The sequence below is a fragment of the Cynocephalus volans genome, chromosome 16, assembly GCF_027409185.1.
Source record: "Cynocephalus volans isolate mCynVol1 chromosome 16, mCynVol1.pri, whole genome shotgun sequence".
In the NCBI taxonomy this organism is placed as follows: Eukaryota; Metazoa; Chordata; class Mammalia; order Dermoptera; family Cynocephalidae; genus Cynocephalus; species Cynocephalus volans.
In genome coordinates, this window is record NC_084475.1 from 22,898,003 (window position 1) to 22,924,268 (window position 26,266).

The following is a 26,266-nucleotide window of genomic DNA, read 5'->3' on the forward strand; positions in this document are numbered from 1 at the left end:
ATCCGTATATGGGATCCGAACCCGGGGCCTTGGTGCTATCAGCACCGCACTCTACCGAGTGAGCCACGGGCCGGCCCGTTTTTGTTCTTTTTTTTTTAATATATGGTGTGTTACATTGATTTTTGGGTGTTAAACCAACCTTGCATTCCTTGAAAATGGAGGATAAACCCATTTGGTCGTGGTGTAAAATCCTTTCAATGTTTTGCTGGGTTCAGTTTGCTAATCTTTTGTTAAGGATTTTTGCAGCTTTTACTGATGAGGGATGTTGTCTGCAGTTTTCTTCCGATGTCTTTAGCTTTTGTATTAGGGTAACACTGGACTCATACAATCAATTGGGAAGAGTGTCTTCCTGTTTTCTTAAAGACTTTGTATAGGATGGTATTTTTTTTTTCTTAAATGTTTGCTAGCATTCATTAGTGAGCCATGGGGGTCCAGGGATTTCTTTGTGGCAAGATTCTAGATTATTAATTCAATGTTTTTACAGGATACAGGTCTATTAAAATTTTCTATTCTTAAGTCACTTTTGGTAATTTGTGTCTTTCTTGGAATTTGTCCATTTCCTTTGAGTTGTCTAATTTGTTGCCATAAAATCCTTAAAGTTCCTTTATTATCTATTTAATTTCTGTAGGGTCTCTTGATGTTCCCACAATCCTCATTTTATATATGTATATATTTGTGTTGCTATTGTTGAACCATTTTAAATTAAATCATTATATTGCCTCTGCATATTTTAGCATGTATTCTACATAATCACTGTACCATTTCGAGGATTTTTTAAAGCAAAAGACAATTTTATTGTTCCCCACATGATGATAATTCTGGTTTCATTGTCCATTGGAAGAACACACCTAGTAGGTGCTTTGAATTCAGTAATGCTAAAATGTGAATTTGTATTTTATTAATCCATGACTGCCTTTGCCTGTTGTGTGGCTGGGTATTCCACTTGTACATGGTCGTTCCCTGGGCTTGGTGCCGAGCTTTGGGGTGAGCAGCAATTGGAGTGTATAGTGGTGACTCTGGTGCTTCCAGCAGCTGTGCAGGTTATGCTTCATGGTAGTATTTTCTCCTTCATTGTCATCTAGAGCTGTTGGTGTAATAGTGTTTTGAAATTTTGGTAAAATTTATGTTAGCAGTATCTTTCTTTTTGAAGGTAAGGTCAAAATTTATTGAGAATTGGAAAACTGGCTTTTTTTTTTTTTTTCTTTTTTCTTTTTGCTGAAACCTCCATCCACCCCTCCCTCTCAACAATGTCCTTTCTGTTTGCTTGTTGTATCAACTTCAAGGAATTGCAATTGTTATGTCTTCTTCCTCTCCCCTGAGGTTTTTTTTTTTTTTTTTTTTTTGTGTGTGTGTGTGTGTGTGTGTGTGTGTATTTATTTATTTTTAACTCCCACCAATAAGTGAGAACATGTGATATTTCTCTTTCTGTGCCTGACTTGTTTCACTTAATATAATTCTCTCTAGGTCTATCCATGTCATTGCAAATGGCAGTCTTTCATTCTTTTTTATAGCTGACTAGTATTCCATTGTGTAGATATACCACATTTTCCATATCCACTCAGCTGATGATGGACATTTGGGCTGGTTCCAATTCTTGGCTATTGTAAATAGTGCTGCGGTGAACATTGGGGAACAGGTATACCTTCGACTTGATGATTTCCATTCTTCTGGGTATATTCCCAGCAGTGGGATAGTTGGGTCATATGGCAGAGCTATCTGCAATCGTTTGAGGAACCTCCATACCATTTTCCATAGAGGCTGCACCATTTTATAGTCCCACCAACAATGTATGAGAGTTCCTTTTCCTCCTCAACCTCACCAGCATTTATCATTCAGTGTCTTTTGGATTTTAGCCATCCTCACTGGGGTGAGATGGTATCTCAGTGTGGTTTAGATTTGCATTTCCCGAATGCTGAGTGATGTTGAGCATTTTTTCATATGTCTGTTGGCCATTTGTATATCTTCCTTTGAGAAATGCCCATTTAGCTCTTTTGCCCATTTTTTAATTGGGTTGCTTGTTTCTTTCTTGTAAAGTTGTTTGAGCTCCTTGTATATTCTGGATATTAATCCTTTGTCAGATGTATATTTTGCAAATATTATTGGTTGTCTTTTAACTCTGTTAATTGTTTCTTTTGCTGTGCAGAAGCTTTTTAGTTTGATATAAGCCCATTTGTTTATTTTTCCTTTGGTTGCCCGTGCTTTTGGGGTCGTATTCATGAAGTCTGTGTCCAGTCTTGCTTCCTGAAGTGTTTCTCCTATGTTTTCTTTAAGAAGTTTTATTGTTTCAGGGTGTATATCTAATTCTTTAATTCATTTTGAGTTGACTTTAGTGTATGGTGAAAGGTATGGGTCTAGTTTCATTCTCCTGCATATTGCTATCCAGTTCTCCCATCACCATTTGTTGAAGAGGCAGTCTCTTCCCCAGTGTGTATGCTTGATGCCTTTGTCAAAGATCAGATGGCTGTAGGTGTGTGGGTTGATTTCTGGATTCTCTATTCTATTCCATTGATCAGTGTATCTGTTTTTATGCCAGTACCATACTGTTTTGGTTATTATAGCTTTGTAGTATAGTTTAAAGTCAGGTAGTGTTATGCCTCCAGCTTTATTTTTTTTGCTCAGTGTTGCTTTGGCTATGCGTGGTCTTTTGTTATTCCATACAGATGTCTGGATAGGTCTTTCCATTTCTGAGAAAAATCATTGGAATTTTGATGGGGATTGCATTGAATTTGTATATCACTTTGGGTAGTATGGACATTTTCACTATGTTGAGTCTTCCAATCCAAGAGCATGGGATATCTTTCCATCTTCTTGTATCCTCTCTAATTTCTCTCAGCAGTGGTTTGTAATTCTCATTATAGAGATTTTTCACCTCCTTGGTTAACTCAATTCCTAAGTATTGTATTTTCTTGGTGGCTATTGTAAATGGGCAAGCTTTCTTGATTTCCCTTTCTGCATGTTCACTGTTGGAGTATAGAAATGCTACTGATTTTTGTGTGTTGATTTTGTATCCTGCTACTGTGCTGAAATCATTTATCAACTCCAAGAGTTTTTTTGTAGAGGCTTTAGGCTGTTCGATATACAGGAGCATGTCATCTGCAAACAGGGACAGTTTGACTTCATCTTTTCCAATCTGGATGCCCTTTATTTCCTTCTCTTCTCTGATTGCTCTGGCTAGTACTTCCAACAACACTATGTTGAATAGGAGTGGTGAGAGTGGGCATCCTTGTCTAGTTCCTGTTCTTAAAGGAAAAGCTTTCAGCTTTTCCCCATTCAGGATAATATTGGCAGTGGGTTTATCATATATGGCTTTAATTATGTTGAGATACTTTCCCTCTATACCTAACTTATAGAGGGTCTTTGTCATGAATGAGTGTTGAATTTTATCAAATGCTTTTTCAGCATCTATAGAGATGATCATATGGTCCTTGTGTTTGATTTTATTAATATGGTGTATCACATTTATTGATTTGCATATGTTGAACCAACCTTGCGTCCCTGGGATGAATCCCACTTGATTGTGGTGAATAATTTTACGTATGTGTTGCTGTATTTTGTTTGCTAGTATTTTAGTAAGGATTTTGCATCTATATTCATCAAGGATATCGGCCTGTAGTTTTCTTTTTTGGTTGTATCTTTACCTGGTTTTGGTATCAGGATGATGTTTGCTTCATTGAATGAGTTTGGGAGATTTGTGTCTGTTTCAATCTTTTGGAATAGTTTGTAAAGAATCGGTGTCAATTCCTCTTTGAATGTTTGGTAAAATTCTGCTGTGAATCCATCTAGTCCAGAGCTTTTCTTTGTTGGGAGCCTTCTGATAACAGCTTCAATCTCCTTTATTGTTATTGGTCTGTTCAGATTTTCTACGTCTTCATGGCTCAGTTTTGGCAGCTTGTGTGTGTCTAGAAATTTATCCATTTCCTCCAGATTTTCAAACTTGTTGGCATATAGTTGTTTATAGTAGTCTCGAATGATTCCTTATATTTCAGATGAATCAGTTGTAATATCAACTTTTTCATTTCTAATTTTTATTTGAATCTTCTCTCTTCTTTTTCTTGTGAGCCATGCTAATGGTTTGTCAATTTTATTTATCTTTTCAAAAAACCAACTTTTTGATTCATTCATCTTTTGTATTGTTTTTTGGGTTTCAATTTCATTAAGTTCTGCTCTGATCTTAATGATTTCTTTCCATCTGCTAACTTTAGGTTTGGATTGTTCTTGTTTTTCTAGTTCTTTAAGGTGAAGTGTTAGGTTGTTCACTTGCCATCTTTCCATTCTTCGGAGGTGAGCATTTAATGCAATAAATTTCCCCCTTAATACTGCTTTTGCAGTATCCCACAGGTTTTGGTATGATGTATCATTATTTTTATTAGTTTCAATAAATTTTTTGACTTCCTGCTTGATTTCTTCTTGGACCCATATGTCATTAAGTAGAAAACTGTTTAATTTCCATGTGTTTGTATAGTTTCCAGAATTTCGTTTGCTATTGATTTCTACTTTTAATCATTGTGGTCTGAGAAAATACATGGTATAACTCCAAGTTTTTTGAATTTGTTGAGACTTGATTTGTGACCTAATCTGTGATCTATCCTGGAGAATGATCCATGTGCTGATAAGAAGAATGAATATTCTGAGGCTGTTGGGTGGAATGTTCTGTAGATATCTGCCAAGTCCAATTGGTCTAGAGTATTGTTTAGATCTTGTGTTTCTCTGCTGATTCTTTGCCTAGATGATCTGTCCAATATTGACAGTGGGGTGTTCAGGTCCCCTGCTATTATGGTATTAGTGTCTATTTCCTTCTTTAGGTCTAATAGAGTTTGTTCTATAAATCTGGCTGCTCCAACATTGGGTGCGTACATATATATGATTGTTATGTCTTCTTGATGGATCAGTCCTTTTATCATTATGTAGTGTCCCTCATTGTGTCTTTTTATGGTTTTTAGTTTAAAGTCTACTTTGTCAGATATAAGAATAGCTACGCCAGCTCGTTTTTCTTTTCTGTTTGCATGGTAAATCTTTTTCCATCCTTTCACTCTTAGTCTATGTGAGTCTTTATGGGTGAGGTGGGTCTCTTGAAGGCAGCATATAGTTGGGTCCTCCTTTTTAATCCAGTCAGCCAGTCTGTGTCTTTTGATTGGGGAATTTAAGCCTTTTACATTAAGAGTTGTTATTGAAAAGTGTTGATTTATTCCTAGCATTTTATTGTTTGTTGTTTGGTTGTCTTAGGTGTCTTTTGTTCCTTGCTTTCTGATTTACTCTTTGTTTACTGTGTTTGTTGGTTCCTTGGATTGTAGATAGCCTTTTTGTTTGTTTTTCTCTTCATGAATGCCATTTTTATTATACTAGTGGGTTTTGATTTTTCTTGGGTTTTTATGGCAGTGGTAGTTATTTTTCAGGAACCAAACCCAGTACTCCCTTGAGAATTTCTTGTAAGGGTGGTCGTGTGGTGGTGAACTCCCACAGTTTTTGTTTGTCTGAGAAATATACCATTTGCCCTTCATTTCAGAAGGATAGCCTTGCAGGGTAGAGTATTCTTGGCTGACAATCTCTGTCTTTTAGTATTTTGAATATATCATCCCATTCCTTTCTGGCTTTTAGGGTTTGTGATGAAAAGTCTGATGTTAGCCTGATTGGGGCTCCCTTATAGGTGATTTGACGCTTCTCTCTTGCAGCTTTTAAGATTCTCTCTTTGTCTTTGAGTTTTGCCAATTTGACTATAACATGTCTTGGAGAAGACCTTTTTGGGTTGAATACATTTGAGGATCTTTGAGCTTCCTGAATCTGAAGATCTGTGATTTTTCCTATACCTGGGAAGTTTTCTGCCACTATTTTGTTGAATATGTTTTCAATGCAATCTCCTTTTTCCTCCCCTTCTAGAATACCCATGAGTCAGATATTTGAGCGCTTAAGGTTGTCTGATATCTCTCTCAGATTTTCTTCAATGCCTTTGATTATTTTTTCTTTTTTTTGTCTGCCTGTGTTATTTCAAACAGCCCATCTTCAAGTTCAGAGGTTCTCTCTTCAGCTTCTGCAACCCTGCTGGTTAAACTCTCCATTGTGTTTTTTATTTCGCTGAATGAATTCTTCAGTTCAACAAGCTCTGCTACATTTTTTTTCAGGGCATTGATTTCCTTATACATTTCTTCTTTCAGGTCCTGTATACTTTTCCTCGTTTCATCATGATGTCTAGCTGAGTTTGCTTGTATCTCATTCAGTTTCCTTAGAATTATCACTCGAAATTCCTTGTCAGACATTTTAAGGGCTTCTTGTTGTATAGGATCTAGAGCTTGAGAGTTATTACCCTTTAGTGGTGTACTTTCTTGATTTTTCGTATTTCTGGTATCTTTTCTTTGATGTTTATTCATTGTGGCAGGGGGCTTTACAGTCCACAGGTTTGACACTATTGTCTGAAGAAGATGTTGCTGTGGTTGCCAATTTGGTATGGCTACCTCCGTGACTGCTCAGTTGGCCACTAGTGCCTTGCGTGTGTAGTTGCCTTGGGTCTTGGGCCTCTCTGGGGAGCCACCTCTCTTGTCAGCTTGGACTTGGCTGGGCTGCTGGGTCACAGGGTGGTACCGCAGGGTGTGTGGTCTCTGCTGAGCTTCCACCTCCCCTGCTGAACGTCTCCCTGTTCTGCGCACACTGGGCTGGGCTGCTGGGATGCACGGAAGCACCGCAGAGCATGTGGTCTCTGCGGAGCTTCCCCTTCCCCTGCTAGACGTCTCCCTGCTTGTGCGTGCTGGGCTGGGCTTGGAATGGAGCTGGGTGGCGGCGATGAAGCCTACCTGCTGGATCACGCAGCGGTGGCCCCACAGGACGTGTGGTCTCTACAGAGCTTCCACCTCCCCTGCTGGATGTCTCTCTGCTCCGTATGCACTGGGCCGGGCTAAGTTTCTGAGGCTGGGAAGTCCAAAGTCCATCTGATGGTGGCAACAGTGACCCAGTGGTCTCATATTGCAAATGGTGGAAGCAGAGAAAGCAGAGCAGCAGTTATTTTTTATACCAAGTGATTATCTTTATTTAGGAATGTGATTTTTGAATATCACTTTGAAAGTTGCTTGAAACCTGAATGGTTTGTATAACTTGTGGCCTTTAATGTTTCCATATATTTTTGTACTTCTCATATTAGGTTTTGCTGTCTCCTAAGTTATCATTGCTCAAAGGGGCGCTGCCTGTGTCCTGCTGGTGACCAACAGGAGGGTCACCTGGGAAAGGCGAGGAAAACAGCCAGACACCACAGGAGAAGCAGGCGGTCATTGAGGATCATGTTGTAGGATTGTGGGACAGCTGGCCCTGACTGGCACTGTGGGGTGTCCTTGAGGGAGAGGCCACTGGAGCCCCTTGGCTTCTGCCTCAGTTCCTCTCACCAGTGCCTCCTGGTTGGAGGAAAGGTCAGTTCTCAAGGAAGCCCCTGTTCTGGGAGGGTTCGCAGCAATTCAGAGCTGAAACAATGCCAGATTATTCTTATGAAGTTTGACATTTAGTTTTTTTAAAGTTAGATGTATCTAACCTCTGTAGACTCTCCTGTAAGCTTTATTGTCTAGTTTTGAGCTGAGTCCACATCTGAAAACCTGGCCTGGTCCCAGGTGTGCTGGCAGGTGGGCATGTGGACGGTGGAGCTCAGGAGAAGTGCAGCTGGCTTCCCCTCCTGTGTCAGATGGTGACCAAGTTACCCAGATAGTACGCTTTTGTAGGAGGGTGCCGGTGTTGTCCACACTTTTTACTCCTGCTCCCAGGCCAGCTCCAAGGTCAAGGTTTGCAGGTGCTTGTGCCGCTGGGCCTGTCATGGTGATTGGAGAGGCCAGGTCGCACCCCTTCCTGCTTGGTGGGCAGGGGGCCAGTGGGGAGGGTGCAGAGAGTGCAGAGGCCACAGGGGTTTCACTGCTGGGAGCTTCCCATCCTGTTCAGACTTGTCCTTTCCACTGGGCCACCTCCCTGACGCCTTTCCACATTGACCAGAAGAAGTTGGGGATACAGGTGACATCCCCCTTATTATAAGCACAAATTTTAAAGACAATAATTTTATGTGTTTCAGTAATAGTTTTCCAGGTCACAAAATGGTGTTTCAAACATGGCATTTAAAAGTCCAGAGCCCTGTCTTGCCATTTATCAGCACTCAACATGTTGCGGGGACAGATCCTTCTGTATTTACAGTGTAGGGTCACTAAAAGGTGTAAGAATGAGATAAATCTACTGAGTTTCCATCTGGAATGGTTGGTTCAGAGTTTCTGCGGTTGAGTTGATGGGTGAGAAGGAAGGGGGAAAGAGGGAAAGATAGTGTAACTTCTGCTGAGGGTCTTTGAGTATCAGTGGTTTGCAGGATATTTTATACAGTAATTCCAGGTCCAAGAGGAGAGCTGACAAGGACCACAGCTGTCCATATTTCCACCCTGAGAGACAGCTGTGAGTATGGGTGATAGAGACACGCTCTCTGCTTCAGTGTCCTGCACAGCTTGTGCTGTAGGACCCCTTTCTGAGAGATTCCAGAGTGTTTTGTGTGCTGTGATGCCCCACAGCCTACAGGTCTGGGCCACACTCCTTTTGCTGCCTGACCAAGGATGGCTTCCTGAGCTTCTTGTTGCTGTGTGTGCCATGAATCGTTGACAGGCTGCTCTGGCTCTGGTTGTTTGGTTGGTTGGCTGGTTGGTTTCTCACATGAGACTACTGTTGGCCAGGATATTTAGTGAAATCATCTTCGCCTTGGCTGAGTAGCTCCTTGACTGTCCTAGGACCTGGTTTTTTACATTGATATGTGTTAGGGGATAGGGAGCACCTGGTGAGGGTGGCAGTTGGGGGTGCCTACGACACTTTAGATTATCTAAAACAGAAGCAGTTCTCACCTTGTCAGTTAAATATTATTTTCTGAAGGAAAGGAAATTCATTAGCTGTTTTTAAGGAGTTCTCAGCTCTAGGAATCTTTGAGTTGGGGATTAGATACTTAGGTGAATTATTGCATTTGTCTTCCAGACTTCAAAGCAAGGTCAAATTTCAGGTTGAGAATCTAGGAGGGCTAGAACCACTGTTTCGGTGAAAATCTGAGATTGATTCATTCAGAGTGCTGTGTGTGAGATCTCCGTGTTGGGAGTGGCTACTGGTTGCAAGGAAGGTGAGCCAGGGGTGTCGTTAGGAGTCAGTGCTGTGGGCCACAGCGACCCGTGTTGCCGGGATCTTTGCAAGGAGGCTGATGTGTAATCAAGAGCAAGACTTCGGGGGTGAAAACTCTTGTTCCTCACCTTTGTGTGAGATGGTTTGACCCATAAATTTTATTCTTTGGTATCTTTATTTATACACAGGTAACTTAAAAAAAGCCCACTTGAGATTCTTCAGTCTCCTTTTACAGGCTGATGCCCTGAACTTTAGGCTGGTGCTTTTCAGTTATGCCATTCACCAGGAACTGGCTTCCCCCGAATAAGTGACCTGGACTTTGTGACTGCATCCCTATTTCAAGATGATGTTTTGGAAAATTTCTTCTTCATTCCATTGTGATTTCTTTATTGTGTACAGAAACTGTTCTCTTTTTATTAGGTGGTGAGTGTTTGGAATCAAAATTCTGGAAGATGCAACAAATTGTTTTGGTAATTTATGTTTAAAGTTGTAAATGTATTTGTAACATTTAAAAATAATTTTTTTTTTTTTTTAGGCACAAATATTTAAACATGGAAAACGTGAAGACTGTTTACCCTATGGTAAGATTTATTTTTAAGAGAAGGTATGTTTATGATGTGAGTTTGCCCATATATAATCAAGTTTGTCTCCTTAACACTTTATTTTTTTTTTTTTTTTTTTTTTTTATGTAGAAAAGCATTTATTCCATTTTAAGCACTTACACAGTTAGTCATGGAGAGTAACAGGCCTGCTGGTGAAACAGGTCACCCAAAATGGAGATGGTATCAAACTAGTGGTCAAGGACTAACTCCTAAAAAAAAAAAAAAGCAACGCTTATCAAGGATTAATTTAATTTTAAAAACAAATACAAGCTATCGATTCACTCTTCTCAACTTGACAGTCTACTTGTGGTATAACTGTCAGGTAAAAACATACGTCTTTACAACTTGGTGGTCCCAAGTTAAACAAAAACAAAAACCATTTCACAGAAAGGAGAGAAATAATATGAAAACAGCTGAAGAAATACACTAACAAGCAAAATATATTGGGAAAGAGGAACATGTAATTTTGAATTAACTGAAGAAACCAAGAGGAGATGGTCAATATAGGAAAATGTGCATCCTGGAAAGTCAGGTGTGAAAATTTTAGAGTAGGAATCTATATGACTTGAATCTCCCCTATTTCCTGAATAAAAATGACATCTTGCAATATTTATACTTCATGGCTCAGACACCTACCTCACTTGGTTCTACTCCTTACTCACTCTAGTCTTTACTTAAAAGAGACTGAAAAACTTGGGGAGACAGCACAAGAAGAAAAATAATCACATATTTCCCTCTCTGTGGCTACTTTAGACCTGGGTTTGTTACTAGAAAATTCCTGAAGAAAATTTAAATGTAAGCCTGGCTTTGCTGGAACAAGTCTCTCAGTTAATATTTAGAAAACACCCACTGTTTGGGTTAATAGCATTGTTGGTACCTAATAGAAGGATAGCCGAACAAAATCTGTGTGTCTCAAAACCAGTGTTAAATCAATCTCAGGGTTGAGAGGAAAAAAAAGGGGAGTCTAAAATCACAAGTGCAGATATATCTAGGACCCTTGTCCTTCTGGATCCACGCTTCCTTCAGGGTCTTCATCATTATAAATGTTCTCTGCCATCTGCCACACTTGCATGATATTGTCTTCTGATACAGAACAAATCACCCAAGGTTCATTGGGATTCCAGGAGAAATCAGATATCTTAGCAGTGTGACCACCATGAATAAACAACAACTCTGGTGGCCCATCTTCTGCATCTTCCGGGGATTGTTCCTCTCCAATTTTACTTAAATCCCAGACATTCAGTCTGCGATCAGTACCACTGGAAGCCAAAATAGTCTCATTGTGAGGTGACCACTGAACCTGGAATATTTCATCCTTATGTGATTCAAAGGAATGCAACTTAAGTTTCAGATTTCTCAAATCCCACAAGGCAACAGTCTTGTCAGCTGATCCTGTGGCAAGAATGAACTCACTATAAGGATTGAAAGATAGGCAGTTCACTTCAGCAGTGTGAGCATCAACTGAATGGCTTGGTTTAGAAGTATTGTTTGAACGAGTATCCCAAATCATAAGTTTCTGATCATCAGCAACTGACCCAAACAGAGACTCATGGAGCAGATGCCAGGAAACATCTTCTACTACTGCTGTGTGCCCTGTAAAGATGGTCTTCGCATCCACCACTTTTCCTTCCTTTGGAACGGCACTGATGTCCCATAGGCAGATGGTGTGGTCATCTGAAGCACTAAGTAAGTGCCCACTGAGATTTGGGTTCCAAGAAAGCCCATAGCCTTCCTTCTGATGTCCACGAAGACGCAAGTCTGGGTTGCACTCTCCAGAAGGGTCTGGTTTAGAAGGATGTTTTGTATAGTCGAAAACAAGAACATCACTGGATGGAGTCTTTGTTGCAATGATGCAAGGGTTCTGGGGCATATAACGGGCCCTGTTTACTTCTCCTTCATGGTTGATCTTGATTTCTATTTCAATTTTTCCGCTAACTGACCCAAAACCTCCAAATTCTCCTTTCTCACTGTCGTAGTGTGACGCATCAAACTGAGCATCATCGTTAGGGAGCTGCACACTGGCTATCACAAGGTGGTTTTGTTCATCCGATGTGTGTGTCCCCAGGACAAGTCGATGAATGCTGAAATCTTTCCCTTCTGGTCTGGTTACATCTGGAAGCCACTGAGCAGTTAGGCTGGGCCACTCCAGAGCATGGGTCATCACCAAATCATAAAGAAAAGGAGTGTTCTTTTTCCATATTTTGTATTCCTCGTTGATCACACGTTCTTCCACTGCGTCGTCAAAGGCTGCTTCCTTATCAGCCATGGCGGACAGGAGAACCGGGGGGGGGATCCCGGGGTCGAGCGTTGCAGGGGCGGGGGGACGCTGCGGGAGCTCGCTCCGCACGCGGCCTCTATTGTTTCCTGCGGCCCCTGCGTGAGGGCTGACTCGCGCTCCTTAACACTTTATTCGTGGGTATAAGAATATGTAACGTGGTGTGTTTGAATACTATGATAGTTCTTTGTTTTTTTGTTGTGTGTGTGTGTGTGTTTTAGTAATTTGACGTTAGTAACCTCTCCTAGTCATTTGAAATACAGGAAATCGCTGAAAGCCTTGTAGTGGGAGTGTAGCTGCCTGTGTCCTGGTCCTGGTAGGGCTTGGGGAAGGCAGATGCAGCCCCGACTTGCTGGCTGGCCGACCCCGGGGCAGCTGTTGGTCTGCTGTCACCATGGCCACGTCTTTTGCCTTCAGCCTCCTCCTCTTGGTTTCAGGTTGAGCCTCACTTTATGAACATGAGAGCAGTGGCTCTCTCCACAGAGAGGTTTACTGCCTGGATCAGGAGGCACTTCTTTGAGTTCTGTGTCTTAGAAGATGTCTGGGGCCGACCCTGTGGCGCACTCGGGAGAGTGCGGCGCTGGGAGTGCGGCAGTGCTCCCGCCGCGGGTTCAGATCCTATATAAGGATGGCCGGTGCACTCACTGGCTGAGCGCGGTGCAGCCGGTCACAAAAAGACAAAAAGACAAAAAAAAAAAGATGTATGAATTTCAGATTTGAATAATAGTCTGTTTTTAAAAAGTTGGCTATGATGGAAATTTTCAGACATACAAAAGAGAGATTGGTATAACGCATTCCATATTTCTATCACAAGCTTCAGAGTTTCTCAATGTGGCCACTCCTGCTCCTCACCCCAGCCGCATACGCTGTCATGTGTTTCAGTACGCACCTCTAAAAGAGAGGGGCTCTCTTTAAAAACAGAACCTGGATATCATTATCACCTGAAAAAGTGAACAAAAATTGCCCAGTATCGCCAGATATCCAGTCAGCGGTAGCAGCTGTCCCCTGGGAACTTGTTTCCTTTTGAGTTATTATGGGTTATCACTCAGGTTAGTCCTAGCCCTGTTTGGGTCTTTTGAAAAATTATTTGAATGCTGTTACAACTTACGTGGTTCTAAAGGCAAATGTTTTTAAGTTGACAGATCACTCTGCCGGTGATCTCTCCCATGGCTTCCGCTGCTCTAGTGGCTTGCATGTGTCCTGTTTCAGCCCAGGTCCCAGCCACCATCCAGAGCTTCCTCAGGACCCTGCTGCATACCCAACCCCCTGTTCCTTCACTCCCAGAAGTCATGCTTTCTCCTGGTGTCCCCTCTACCTCGTCACCCTCTCCCCATCAGCCTGTTCCCCCGTCCTCATCCCCCGTCCTTGTCCCGTGGTCCCTATCACCTCGCCTGGGCTCTCACCTCCATCCCCGACTTCTCTTTCTTCCTCTTCTCCCTTGTGCATGTGGAAGTCTTGTCCATTTTACCTCAGACCCATCTCTGAAATCCTGCCATGAGTTTCTGTCCCAGACCCTCTTGTCTTTGCCATGGAATGCCATCCCGGCCTCAGTCCCACCTCCTCAAGGCCCACCTTGTCCCCCCCGAGTGGCCTTGGCAGCATGGGTGTCCCATCACGCCGTCCTCCTCCTTCGGGCCCAGTCTCCTGTCCTACTGTCACCATCATTCCTGCATGATGCAAGTGACTCCCCCTGCAAACAAGGCAAACCACATATACCCCCAACCCCATTTTTCTTAGTCTGCAGCATGTCCTTTTGCTCGTCAAGCCTTTGTGGATACCGCCTTCTCCTTAAGTTGCTTCTCCCTCTCTCTGGGGCTCTTGTTTGTTCTGCTGACCTTCATAGTTGCTACTTCATAGTGAGGAGGTTGAGTAGGTTCAACTCCAGCTTCTCTTGGTAAATGACACAGGAAAAGGGGGGTCTTGGTGACTGGGCCTAAGGGGTTCAGTGTAAATTCAGGCCACCACCTGCATTGGGGCCCCTCTGGAATCATCTGTGGCTTCAGGGCTGCAGGTGTAGATGCTGGTGGTGCCGTGGGGTGTCCATGTGACCTTTCCTGCCACACTAAATTGTGCATGCTCTTGTTCGCAGCCACCACTGTCCTCGAGTGCCTCGATAGCTGCAGACTCCCTGAGAGCAACCAGACCTTACTACGGAAATTGGGGGTAAAGCTTGTACAGCGGCTGGGGCTGACCTTCCTGAAGCCGAAGGTGGCAGCATGGAGGTAGGTAGATGAGTGCCGAGTGGATGTTTTTGGCGTGGTCACTGCCATGCCATCTGTGTTTCAGGTAGTGACGGCAGAGGAGACAGTGAGTGAAAAGTGTCTTTTGCTTTCACTTTTTCTTTAGTATCAGAAGTGTTTCTGATTTCAAGAGGAATGGTTTTCCTTCTGGCTATTTTCTCATTGCATCTTCTAGTTAGAATAACTGAAGCTAGAGTGGTCACAAGAAAAGCTTGTTTTTGTGTTTTATGTGACATGCGACTCATGCAACACAACCTCAGTAATTTGAGCTCACTGTTGGGAAAGCTCCATTTTGATCAACGATGAATCTGAATTACAGGCTTCTTCCACAGAAAACCAAGCTCGCTCACTAAGTTTTATTCAGAAAAGTATGTGTCCTTGTTGATGGAAATGATGTCTTAATGGTCTGAAGGCTTTAACTAATAGGTTGATTTTGAATTACTGGCTCCCATGGATACAGACTTTTCTAATGTTCTTGGGGTGCTATATTTTTAATAACCGTCAGTTTTATTTCAAATATTAATATGTGTGGTTTGGGAAGAAATTATTTGATTAAGCTTAGCTCAACCTGTGTCCCAAAGTATAGCAAATTCCAAAGAAGTATGTTGTGTTTTAGTGATGTTTTGCTGAAATACCTTTTGGTTGTTCAGTGTAAAGCTCATTCTGTAAGAAGTTATTTATCAAACAAAATATTAGTGGCCAGTTCCCAAAATGCCATGGAAAATGGTTCAATACTGTATTAGGCAGAGTTCTCCAGAAAAATAGAACCAATGGGATGTATATATATCCATAGAAAGAGATTTATTTTAAGGAATTGGCTCATGTAGTTATGGAGGCTGGCAAGACCCAAGACCTGCAGGGGGAACTGAAGGGCTGGAGACCCACGAGAGCCAGTGTTTCAGTTGGAGCCTGAAACAGAGAACAGATGACTTTCCTGTTCAGAGGCCTTCAGGCAGGAGGGATTGATTCTCTGTAGCTGCGAAGGGTCAGCCTTTTAGTTCTGTTCAGGCCTTCATCTGAGTGGATGAGGACCACCCACATTGGAAAGGTGGTCTCTTTTACTCAATCCACTGATTCAGACGACAGTCTCACCCAGAAGCACCTCCACAGAAACCCCAGAATAGCACTTGACCAAATAACGGGCACTCTGTGGTCCAGTCAAGTTGACACTTAAAGTTAACCGTCACAAGTACTAAACTTAACACATATGTGGGAAGGAAAATAGTATCATAATTATTTTGTTTAGTCTGTGTAGCCAGGTACATTTGATGCAGTTATTAAGATTGGGTTTAAGTCTACCAAATGTGCTATTTGCTTTCTCTTTTCAATTTTTTCCCCCATATTTCCTTTTTCTTATGTATTTCTAAATTTTTCCCATTTTTATCTCCTCTATTAGATTTTTGTTTCATCTTTCAGTACTATTCTGCTGTTGTTTATCTTGCACTGAAGAGGATGAGGCTTTGTCGTGGGGGCTGTTGAGTTTCTGGCACTTCCCGCCTGGGTTGGCTCTGGGCTTGGTTAGTAGGCTTGGTTCAGTTCTTCTCTGAGGGTACAGCCCTGACTCTTGTAGTGGGGTCATTGCTTTGAGTGAGTGGTCTTGTGGGGTCCTAAGTGGAAGTCAGAGCTTCTAGTCCCCTCCTGCTGGGCCCGAATCTCAGTCCCTCCACCCCCAAATATCACATGACCTCTGAACTCTCCACTAGCTATTGGCCTCCCAGATATTCTCTGACAGGTGTTTCTGGGTCTTACTCTGTGCTTGCTTATCTTAGGTGTTACCTTACTAGGCATTGTGCTGGGTGGTTGGTGATCCTAGCAGCGTTCCTGTGATGGCTGGTGATTATATTGCTACCTAACAGCACCCCAAAATTTAGCAGCTTAAAACCATGTATTTTTTCCCTCATGGTTTCTTTGGGTCGGAAGTCTGGTCAGGGTCCCTCCTGAGGCTTCGTGAAGGTCTCGCCAGGGCTGCTGCTGTCTCAAGCCTTGACGGGGAGGATCTGCTCCCAGCCCCACTCACGTGCTGGTCGGCAGAATCCAGTTCCTTGCGGGATGTTTGCTGGAGGCCTCCTGAGGCTCCCAGCCATGTGGCCTCTCCACAGGGCAGCTGACAATGTGGCAGCCACTTCCCTCAGGAGTGAGCGGGGGTGAGAAGGACAGGCCATGGTTGATGGTGTCAGAGCTGGTGTTCTGTGTTCTGCCTCTGAAGCCCACATAATTCACATTCTGGGAGTTGCCATCAGGCTGCAGCCCCTGCATTCACTGGAGCTTGCCCTGGTGCCCTGTCCTGGGAGTCATCTCACGCTGCCTGCCCCGTGCCCCCTTTAGCAGAAAGGCCACATTTATGGGCCTTGCCCTGCACCAGGCTGGTCCAAGTGCTTTGTGCATGTCCTGTCATTTGTCCTCATAAGCAGCTGTCTGGGTAGGACTGCATCCCCGTTTTAGAGAGGGAGAAACTGAGGCACAGACCGGTTTAGGAGCTGTGCAGAGCTGGGCAGCTAAGTAAGCATGTTGCTAGGCCTGACCAATGAGCTGGATTCCAGAGTCTATCCTGTGGTCCCCATTATGGCACATCCAGGGGGAGATGGTGCTGGGGTCCCCATTAGGGTAGGGAAGAGGGCTGTGGTGTGTGGGAACTTTTGAGAGGTCTTCAGGAAGCAGAATCTGGGGATGAATGAGCTCTGGCACATGGTGATGAAGGATCTGTGTGTGGCCTGGGCAGGCAGCGCCTTTCACAAAGGGCTTCCTGGAGCAGCGTGCTTTTGGAAAGGCAAGCTCGCTCGCTTGTGAATAAGGACGAGGCAGGTTGGTTGCTAAGTGCCCCTACCATCCCCTGACTTTCTACACTCACGGCTACAACATGTGAGCATGTTCTGGAATTTGGATGTGCATTCTATGGTTCACGTCAGGCTGTTCTTGGCAATTCATGCTGATGACAATACTTAGATTTCTTCCTTTTTATCCTGTCTCTGTGAGGTGCATGGAATTTTCACAGGCATCCTTTAAGATCGAAGTGACACTGGTTGTCAGTTTCATTCATGAAAGTCAGGTACTTCTTAGGTGTAACAGCTAAGTTTTAACAGCTGGCCTGAGAATCTTTGCTCTGTACAGGTACCAGCGTGGCTGCCGGTCTCTGGCTGCTAATCTGCAGTGTGTCACTCAGGGTCAGAGTGAGCAGAAGCCGCTCGTTGTGACTTCTGACAGTGAGGAAGACTGCGACGTCCCAGAGGGGGTGGAGCGTGTGATAGGTACGTGGCCTGCATGGTGGACCTCCCTCAGCCTCTCTGCTCTGGAGCATCATCTGGGCCCTTCCCTGTCCCTCTCCAGCTTGCTCCCTTCTTCACCTCCTGGTGCCAGCACCATGTGACCCTCTCCCCTTCAATGAGCATATGGCCACTGACACTGACCTGTGCTCTGGAGCCTGAGGCTGAGGTCTGTCCCTGTCCGTGGACATTCTCTTCCCAGTAGCATCTCAGCTCCTCTGCTATGCTGCCTTCCTGCTTTCCTGACTTGGATGTGTCCAGTTGCTTGCCCTGGATGGCAGGTGTTTTTGCAGGAAGAGTTCTCCCAGGGAAATTAAGTTGGGGGACTCGGGGATCAGGTCTCCAGCTCCTTGGCCCCCACACTCTGCCTTGTCCTTCAGGCTTTCCTTAGGGGCCATTTCAAACCCCCCCAAACCGGCTGACACCTTGCAGAGGTCTTCCTACCTGATGGTGGTGTCTCAGACTATGGCATAGAGGAGGTCAGAACTGTCAGCAGAGCCCTTGCTGTGGCCACTCCTGTCCTGCCCACCTATGTGAGTTGGATGAGGTCTTCTCCATCTTGACAGGGCCCCGCCCTCTCCCCATCCTCCTGAGGAGGTGGGGGAAATGGGCCAAGCCGCCTCTGCCGAGGTTCTGCTCTCTGCTGATATCCACTCTGCTTCCTTCAGGCAGGTTTCTTTCCAGAGTGTCTACACTTGCTATCTACACTGTTTACCTCACCCACCAAGACAGCTTTTGTCCCATCGCCAGCCCTCCCATGCATTTCTGTTCTTTTCTTGACCCAGGACGCTTCTCAGAGCCCCCTTTTCTGGTTGGCGTGACGTGGTGCCCAGTGTCTGCCTTGGGTAGCTTGAAGGCACTTGAATTCCACTGTCCCAGATTGAGGCCTCAGTCTGTCTCCTCCCTCTTGCTGCCCCCTGCCCCAGCATGTTTCTGTCTACTCCCTGTCCCCAGAACACCCCTTCGGCCTGTGTTCCAGCACCTGTGCTGGCTCCACACTTGTCCCCCGACCCCCTCCCAGTCGCTCCTGACAGTTCTCAAGTCAGGCCTTTGGGGATGCTTGGTGCCCTAGGGCCAAGGTTTTCACCCTAGTGGGGCTTGCAGGACCCTCACCGTGTGACCTCAGACCACCTCCCCGACTTTCTCTGGGCCTTTATGTGTTTTTTCCTGAAGCTGGCCTGAATCCAAGACCCTGTTCTCCAGGAGAGCTCATCTTCCTGCAGCCTTTGGCAGACAGTTTTCTCTGGGAAGCCGCCCCAGCCTGCTTCAGTAGCCTTGACCTCTTGCCCCCTGTGACCTTAGGAGAAGCCCTTGGTGCCAGCCTTCACCAGGGGCAGGGGGCTGCTCCCCATGACTGCTTTGATGGGATGGATCTGCTTTTTGGGAACAGTGGCCAACACTGGCTTTCTATGATTATTTAAAAACACAGAGAAGGAAATATTCTTCTTATAATTAAAATGAAGATTCTTAATGTAATTTCCGTCAAGGTATTCTTTTGAGTAATGTGCAGGATGGGTTACCTTAAAGCTGGAAGATGAAGACCTTTACCTAGAATAATGTTTGGTGACTCCGAGGCAGATGTAGAACTCACCTTCCTCTGTTCTTACAGAGCAGCTGCTGGTCGGGCTGAAGGACACAGACACGATTGTGCGATGGTCTGCAGCTAAAGGGTAAGTGCCCATGGCCTGGCTGGGGGCCGGGCAGACATCTTGGCGGTTCTGCTGAGCCTTTCTGTCATTAGATACTTCATATGGGATTTGAGACTGTAAAACCTTATAGATTTGTAAAAAAAAAAAAAAAAAAGATTTTTTTCCCCCCTAACATATCTATATTGCTTTATATCTTGATTTTAAAGATAATTACCAAGGTTGAATTTCAGGCTCCTTCGTTTTCTTGCCTTTCTGGCTAGCGTGTGCAGAACCATAGTTCTTGGCACAGCCCAGATTTGCCTTTTTTACCCTTTAAGTGATCCTTTCCTTGGTCTTTCACTTTCTCATCACTGTAGTCTTCGCCTGTTACCCCCCGTCCCCCAGCAGTGATGGTGTTGGCAAGAGCCCCCTTTTGTGGAGGGAGCAGGTGTCAGCATCTCCTTTGACCCTTACAAGCACCCCTCTGAGAGGGAAGGGGCAGCTGTTCACGCTCTGTTAGACCTGAGGGGACTGGTGTGCATCTCACACCCCAGTCGAAATGCCTCCGTGGAGGACGTGGGCTGGGCCTGGACACAGTGGCCCGGTGGGGTGTGGGGCCGTGGAGGGACAGTCGACCCACACAGAGTAGATGTTTCAGTCATTGGATGAGACCCCTGTGTGGAGAAAGTAAAGCAGGGTGAAGGGCTGGTGGGTGCTGGGTGGGTGGGGGTTGCTTTCAACCATGGGCTCTTCTGGGCTTCCGTGCTGGATCAGTTCAGATGATGAACGCCTAGGAAGGTCTTCACAGGGCTGAGGGGCTCACATGGCCAGCAGTCGACATCCCAGCCCACAGTCATATCTGGCTGGGTGTGACGGGCTGATGCCCAATGAGAGAGGCTGGGAGAAAGGGGCCTTCCTAGAGGCCTCCAGCCAGGACCCTTCCCTGCTGCTATCTTCAGGACGTGGCCCTGTGAGCTGTCCCTGAGCCGCCTCCATGAGGGGCCTCGGTCCCCACCAGGTGGCCTGATGGGAGCTGGTGTGGTCAGTATCCAGCATGGAAGTGGGGTGGCCTGGCCATCGGCCTGGTGATGGACTCTAACGTGGTGAGAGATGACTGTGCAGCCCACTGCACGCCACCATGGGCACATCTGCCCCTTTGTACCTGCCCCTGCTTCAGACATGGACAGACTCCTCCGTCTGCCTTTCTGTTTTAACATGATGCCATCCCTGGTGTGGCAGGTGACAATGTTTGATGAGCAGAGCATGTGAGGCTCACTTAGGGTCAGCCTCTCCTTTCCCATTCTCTGGAGGAAAGGAAAATTGCTTGGGACCGTTGACACGTTTCATGTGTGCACTCCATGACAGGCTGGTGGAACAGACGGGGTGTTGCTTTTCTTTTTCAGAATTGGTAGGATGGCTGGAAGGCTTCCCAAAGAACTGGCGGACGATGTCGTGGGGTCTGTGTTGGATTGTTTCAGGTATGTGAGAGGATCAAAATGAGATGTATTTCTGGCTTAATCTCAAATTTAAAGGCAGTGGCTTTTCTTTCCTTAAATCCTTTAAAATTTTTTTTCAGTTGATCTGTTTGTCAGAACCCTACCAGCTCTTTTGTTTCCCCTTTTGAAGTTGAACTTGGGAACTCTAGTTATTTCTGGTAGGTTGTTTTTATCAACTCTGTAATATTTAAAAACCTTGAGAAAGGAAAGTCCACTTTGAGCATGTACACCCACAGATGCTTATCCGTAGAAACTGTGGTTGTCTGAGTGAGGGCCAGGTCTACACTGTCAGAGAGCACGTTCTGTGATGCTGGAACATCTGGATCTCCCCTAGTGTGGCCACTAGCCACTGTGGCTGCCAGGACCTTGGAATGAGGCTGGCTGGCATCACTGAGGCCCAGATTTGAAATTGGATTTAACTCGAATGAGTTGAAGTTTAAATTTAGCCACATTTACATGTACTGTGCTGTATTTGTCTTAGGAGCCTTTCAGGGAGTTCTGGGTGTTTGGGGAGAGTGTGGACGGCGGGTGGTGGGGAGTGGGCTGGATATGCAGGCAGAGGGGCTCAGGTCTGGGGCCCGCACCACAGGGTAAGTTCCTGACGCCTCCCCGAGGATCCTTCACTTTGCTGTGTCTACGTCTCTGCCATTTCAGAAGCAGAGGCTTGAGAATGGCGTTCAGCTTGTTCAGTCGCTGTTGCCCTTCACTAGCCTGGGACTGTCTGGGACTGTCACTAGCTGGCAGAAAGCTGTGTTGTCAGCACTTTTGGGTGCTCCAGTACGTGTCATTTGTTAGTCACCAGAGACAGTTTTGCAAGCGCTCCACAAAGTGCTGTCTTCCCTCTGGAGCAGCTTTCTTCCTGTACTTAGCCTCGAGCCTGCTCAGTGACAATTTCAGGAGTGCAAGAAGCGACATGTCAGCTATTGGTCATCTTTTTCAGAATAATGTTGCACATATGGCAAATATTCATCTAGCAGAAATATTCCTAGCAGAGAACATATGCTGCTTATTGCAAGTGCTTTATGGAATGCATGGGTTAGGGAATAATACACATTGACCTTCTCTTTACACTTTTCTGCTGGGTTGTCTTAGAGTGTGTCCCTGGAGTTCCTCCCTGGTGATTGTGGTGATGGATGCGTGACTGTGCTGGGACCCTGTTCGTTTGTGCACCTCCCTGGGCAGTGGCTGAGGGGGTGGCTGTCAGCATGTCTGCAGAGGGGGTCTTCCTGCTTGCAGGAGAGAGCAGAGCTTTGAGAGACCGGATTGGGCAGGGTGGGGAGGACCAGGACCTTACCGTCTTCCATCCTGCTCTTCCTGGCCCCTCTCTGGGCCGGCCTGGCTGTCTGCCCCAAGGGCTTTCTTCTTTTCTCTCTCCTTCCTGATGGTGTTTCTGTACACCCTCCGGCCATTTAGAGTTGTTTTTTTATCTACCCTTCCTCCTTCCCTTCTCATCTGCCCTCTGGGGTCTGTTCCCACGTGGCCTCCTCCCTGGGCCCAAGTGTGTGGATGGGAGGTATCCTCCTGCCGTCTGGTGGCACCCGTGCCCTTCATGTCAGCATGGTAGGTTCCAGGCCTGGCTCGCCTGTCTCTCTCCTGCACTGGGCCTCTCTCCTCTGGCTGCTGCACTTTCTGCTTGAGGGCCTTGTGGGCTTAACTCGAACATGTCTAATTGAACTTGAGGAACATCTTTTCCCCAAAACATACTTCTTCTCTGGACTGTGTGTTCCTTTCTCCTGGCTTGCAGTCGTGTTCTAGTTTCATTCATCCTAGGTAGTTTAATCTTCAAACACTTCTTTGTCTTTATTTTTGCTATTTTAATATGCTCCTCTCATTTTTGTAGCTAGGCTCTAGAGGGTGAAAACGGGCTTGTTACTCTGGATTCCTTAGAGCTCTCAGCCCAAAGCCGTGGCAGCAGGGCCTGTTGGAGGGAAGGCCTGTCTCTGGATAGCCCCTGCCCACAGTGGGTGCACAATGTGTGATTGTTAAATGTGACATAACAAGGCATCACTGTGGACCAGGATGCTTGAAGACTCCAAGAAGCAGGGAGTAGCTGGGACGTGGGGTGGACAGTGGCCTGGCATGGCAGCTGCTCCAATCTTGTCCCTCCTTTTGTGTCCTCATGGGATTTGTGATGAGCTGCCAGCCTCTTCTGAAACGGGTCATTAATTATATTAACTGTAAGAACACCCAGCTCCCAGGGAGGGCTGTGAACTTGCTCTCTGCTCTGTCTGTGGGTTGGGTTATGCCGTGACGTGAGCAGCTCCCATCCCCAGAGGGACTTCACAGTGATCCCCACAGGACCAGTATGACCCATGTGGCCATCTTCTATCAAACAGATGCCCCCTCCCCATGTCCTGCCCACCAAATGTGCCCAGCTCCCTCCTGTGGCCCCACGGGACCCCAGGACCCAGGAGGCGGTGTGTTCTGGACCACAGGCAGAGGCAGGGCGCTCCTGGGAGAAGAGTGTGTCTGCATGGGCATTGAACCCAGTCAGGGTCTCCACTCAGCAGGCTGACTGCAGCCCTGAACCCTGGGTGTGGCTGTGGGTTCTGCCGACGTTCCCTCATGTTGTCTGGGGCACCCCAGGTGACAGTGTCTGGAAGCCTGTGGCACTGCCCTGTTCTAGGGAGCAGCCCCTGGGTTTGACAGATGTGCCACATGGATTCCTTTCTGTTCTGTTCTTTTAGCTATATTGATGTTTTTGACAGGGTGATATTTTAGTCCAAAATTCAGACAAGAAGGAAGCTGATAAAGCCCCCGTCCTGCTCCCTTGGCACATGGCCTGCATTCCTGGGCACGCAGGCACCTGGGCACCTATTTCTCCTGGGTCCTTCCAAGGGACATTTGGTACAGATGTGAGTGGGTGGACAAAAATGTTTTTCCTTTGGTTTTACGCTGATAGCAGCCTACCCTTCACTCTGCTCCACCTGATGCACCTTTGAGGTCATTTCCTGTTAGTTCAGTGCTCTTCCCATGGCTCTTGATGATCTGAGAGCCACCTCGCTGCGGCTTTCTCCACCTTCCCTTCTCTTGCCTGCCCACTCGTGGCCCCATTTTCTGTTGTCTTCACTCCTCCAAGACCCCAGGGGCTCCCAGGATTGCCTGAAGCTTAAACCTGAGGGTCGGAACTTGCCATCTGCTGCTTGGCTGACGTTCTTCCCTGTCTCCCCAGTGTACAAGGACAGGGTCCCCTCTGGGGCATGCAGTATGATATTGGCCTTTCAGGCCAGCCTAGTGGACGATTCCTCCTGGACAGTGTGTCACCTGTTGACCAGCCACAGTGAACACACACGTGTAATTTAGAAATAGACGTTGGCATAACAAGCGTTTTAGTACATCTGAGGAGTCATAACATTGGTAGTTTATCACCTTCACTCAAATGTTGTTAAATCTTTATGAAAAGTGTAAAGCATCTCTCTCCAATTAAAATCCTGATGGACACAAAATGCTAATGTTAGATTTTGGAAGTGGTTACACAGCCTTTGGGCAGATACCTAATAAAACATCTGGAACTTTAAAAAAAAGTTATAATTGTGATTGAGTCGTCCTCATTGGTGAGCTCTGAGGGGCAGCTGTGTCTGTCTCAGTCACTTGTCTCCTCAGGGCCTGGTGCGTGGGAGGCACTTGCTGAGTATCTGCTGAGTGAACACATATTCTTGCCTCTCTCCTGTGTAAATATTCTTGTGCTTATTCTCTCTAGTAATGCAGTTTAGTTGGTTTTTCTAAACATCTCTTTGCCATCAAATTAATTTAATCACAGCCTGTAAAAGGTCCATAATTTGTTTTGCTTTTTGGTGAGGTGCATTTCCATATTTATATAGGCAGCAAAGTGTGGAAACTTCACAGCAACTCTCACCAGCCTAAGAAACTGTTATTCTCACTGATTATAATGCCAGAGTCACACCCTTGAGAGAACTTCTGAACCATTTCAGGAAAACTTTTATTAAATATAAAATGTTACTTATGACTTGATTAATTGGCATTACAATTGTTCATTAAAAGTCCATATTTCAGATAGTGCTAAAAGTCTAAATGCTGTTTCATTATTCTAATTTTTTATCTTGAATTTGATCACTAAAGTGAATAGTGGGGTATCATTTAAAGGAGGTCTTCCTGCTCCCCTTTCTACTACGTAATCTTAATTTGATAGAATCCCTTTCTGAGTCCTAGACGTTTCTGAAGTTTAAATGGGAGTGAGGGTGCTGCTGGCTATGCTGAACAGTTGAGGACTCTGCTGTGCTCAGGAAACCAGGCGTGGGACAGCATGCGCCCTCCCACGGTGTCGGCTACAACTGCAGCCGGTGCAGACCGTGGACTGCCCGCTTGGGTCTGGGGGCTGACCCAGGACATTTCCTCAGTGTCAGGATGTCCGAGGAGAGGGACTGAACACAGCAGGTATCTTCATGTTAAGCTGGACTGTTTTATTCTTCAGCCAACTGATACTTTAAAAACCTGCTAACAGGTTTTAATGAGGCTTATGGGTACAGAATATGGAGTTGCCAGCCTGTGTTCCTTGCCAAGCTGTGGGCTTTGAATTGAAAGCTGAAATCAGGACTCTGCTCTCAGTTTTCAGGAGACGGACAAAGCATGGCATGGAGGGTGTCTGGCACTGGCAGAACTGGGCAGGAGAGGCCTGCTGCTCCCGTCCCGACTTGCAGATGGTGAGTAGCTGAAGCGTCTTTGATCTGCATTGTCAGGACTGTTATAGAACATTGGGGTTCTTCATTTGAACCCATCTTCACACACAGTGTTGGCATAAAAGTACATATTAGATCAGTGTCTCTCTCATCCTTTTTTCCTTATATTGGCCTTTATAATTTCCTACTTGCCTCTTTTGCCTGCTGTGAAATCTTAATACCACAGCTGTCCTGTATACCTGGGTTTGGAGGGCCATGGACCCCTGTCATGTCTGATTTTCTTGCCCCATCCCCCCAAAACTGTTTTCACCCTCGAGGGGTGCTGTTGCCTGCTAAGAGCACCTGCAGTGGTACGTATTTGACTTGTAGAACCAGGTACCCCAGGCAACGTCCTGTGTCTCCTGCAGTGGCACAGAGTCCCCTGGTGACGAAGCTCAGGCCAGTGTGGAATTGGGGTGGAGGGCCGAGGAAGCTCTGGAGTGGGCAGGAGTGAGACTGGGCTTGGAGACTGAGGGCACAATGCTGTGGATGTAAAAGGACCACTGAATCCTAGACCAGCTGTCAGGCCATGGCCACGTGTAGCTCTGTCTGGTTGATGGGGACAGTCCCTGGGTGTGGCCAGAGGTGCCTCCTGTGTGCAGCAGGAAAGAATGTCTGTGAAGGATTGAGAGGTCCCTTTCCCTAGTGTGTTTGCATCCGGGGAGGGGGCTTCTGTCCAGAATAGAGACACTTGAGATAGGCGCAGCTGTGCATCTTACCAGCGCCAAGCCATGGTGGTGTATGAAGCAGCGGCTTTGCACTTGGCATCTTGACACAAAAGGAGATCTTTTAAAGCCTGCAATTTCTATTTAATCATTCTGCTTATGTTTTGTAATAGCTTTATTGAGATATAATTTACATACCATGGGTGTTCATCCATTTAATGTGTACAGTTAAGTAGTTTTTAGTATATTTATAGAGTTGTGCATCCATCACCATAATTTAATTCCGGAACATTTTCATTGCCTGCTAAAGAAACTCTACTTA

General features: G+C 45.6%; 2 protein-coding genes across 5 annotated transcripts in view; one reads left to right on the plus strand and one right to left on the minus strand.

Annotated features, from left to right (window-relative positions):
• Nucleotides 1-26,266, plus strand: part of TBCD (tubulin folding cofactor D) — a 193,168-nt gene that overhangs the window by 37,402 nt on the left and 129,500 nt on the right. For all 4 annotated transcript variants that reach the window (XM_063080806.1, XM_063080807.1, XM_063080808.1 and 1 more), the window contains exons 8-13: nucleotides 9,638-9,683; nucleotides 14,069-14,201; nucleotides 17,328-17,464; nucleotides 19,089-19,149; nucleotides 20,511-20,585; nucleotides 25,170-25,264. In XM_063080806.1, coding sequence (XP_062936876.1) covers nucleotides 9,638-9,683; nucleotides 14,069-14,201; nucleotides 17,328-17,464; nucleotides 19,089-19,149; nucleotides 20,511-20,585; nucleotides 25,170-25,264 — 547 coding nt within the window. The remainder of the gene's footprint in view (nucleotides 1-9,637; nucleotides 9,684-14,068; nucleotides 14,202-17,327; nucleotides 17,465-19,088; nucleotides 19,150-20,510; nucleotides 20,586-25,169; nucleotides 25,265-26,266) is intronic.
• On the minus strand, nucleotides 9,937-12,032 carry LOC134364655 (histone-binding protein RBBP4). The gene has a single exon (XM_063080661.1). It carries the CDS (start codon nucleotides 11,968-11,970, stop codon nucleotides 10,693-10,695), a length of 1,278 nt encoding a protein of 425 aa, XP_062936731.1. The 5' UTR covers nucleotides 11,971-12,032; the 3' UTR covers nucleotides 9,937-10,692.

Bases quoted from the DNA above. Each gene is read 5' to 3' on its own strand.
- LOC134364655 (XM_063080661.1), bottom strand. From the start codon at position 11,970: ATGGCTGATAAGGAAGCAGCCTTTGACGACGCAGTGGAAGAACGTGTG.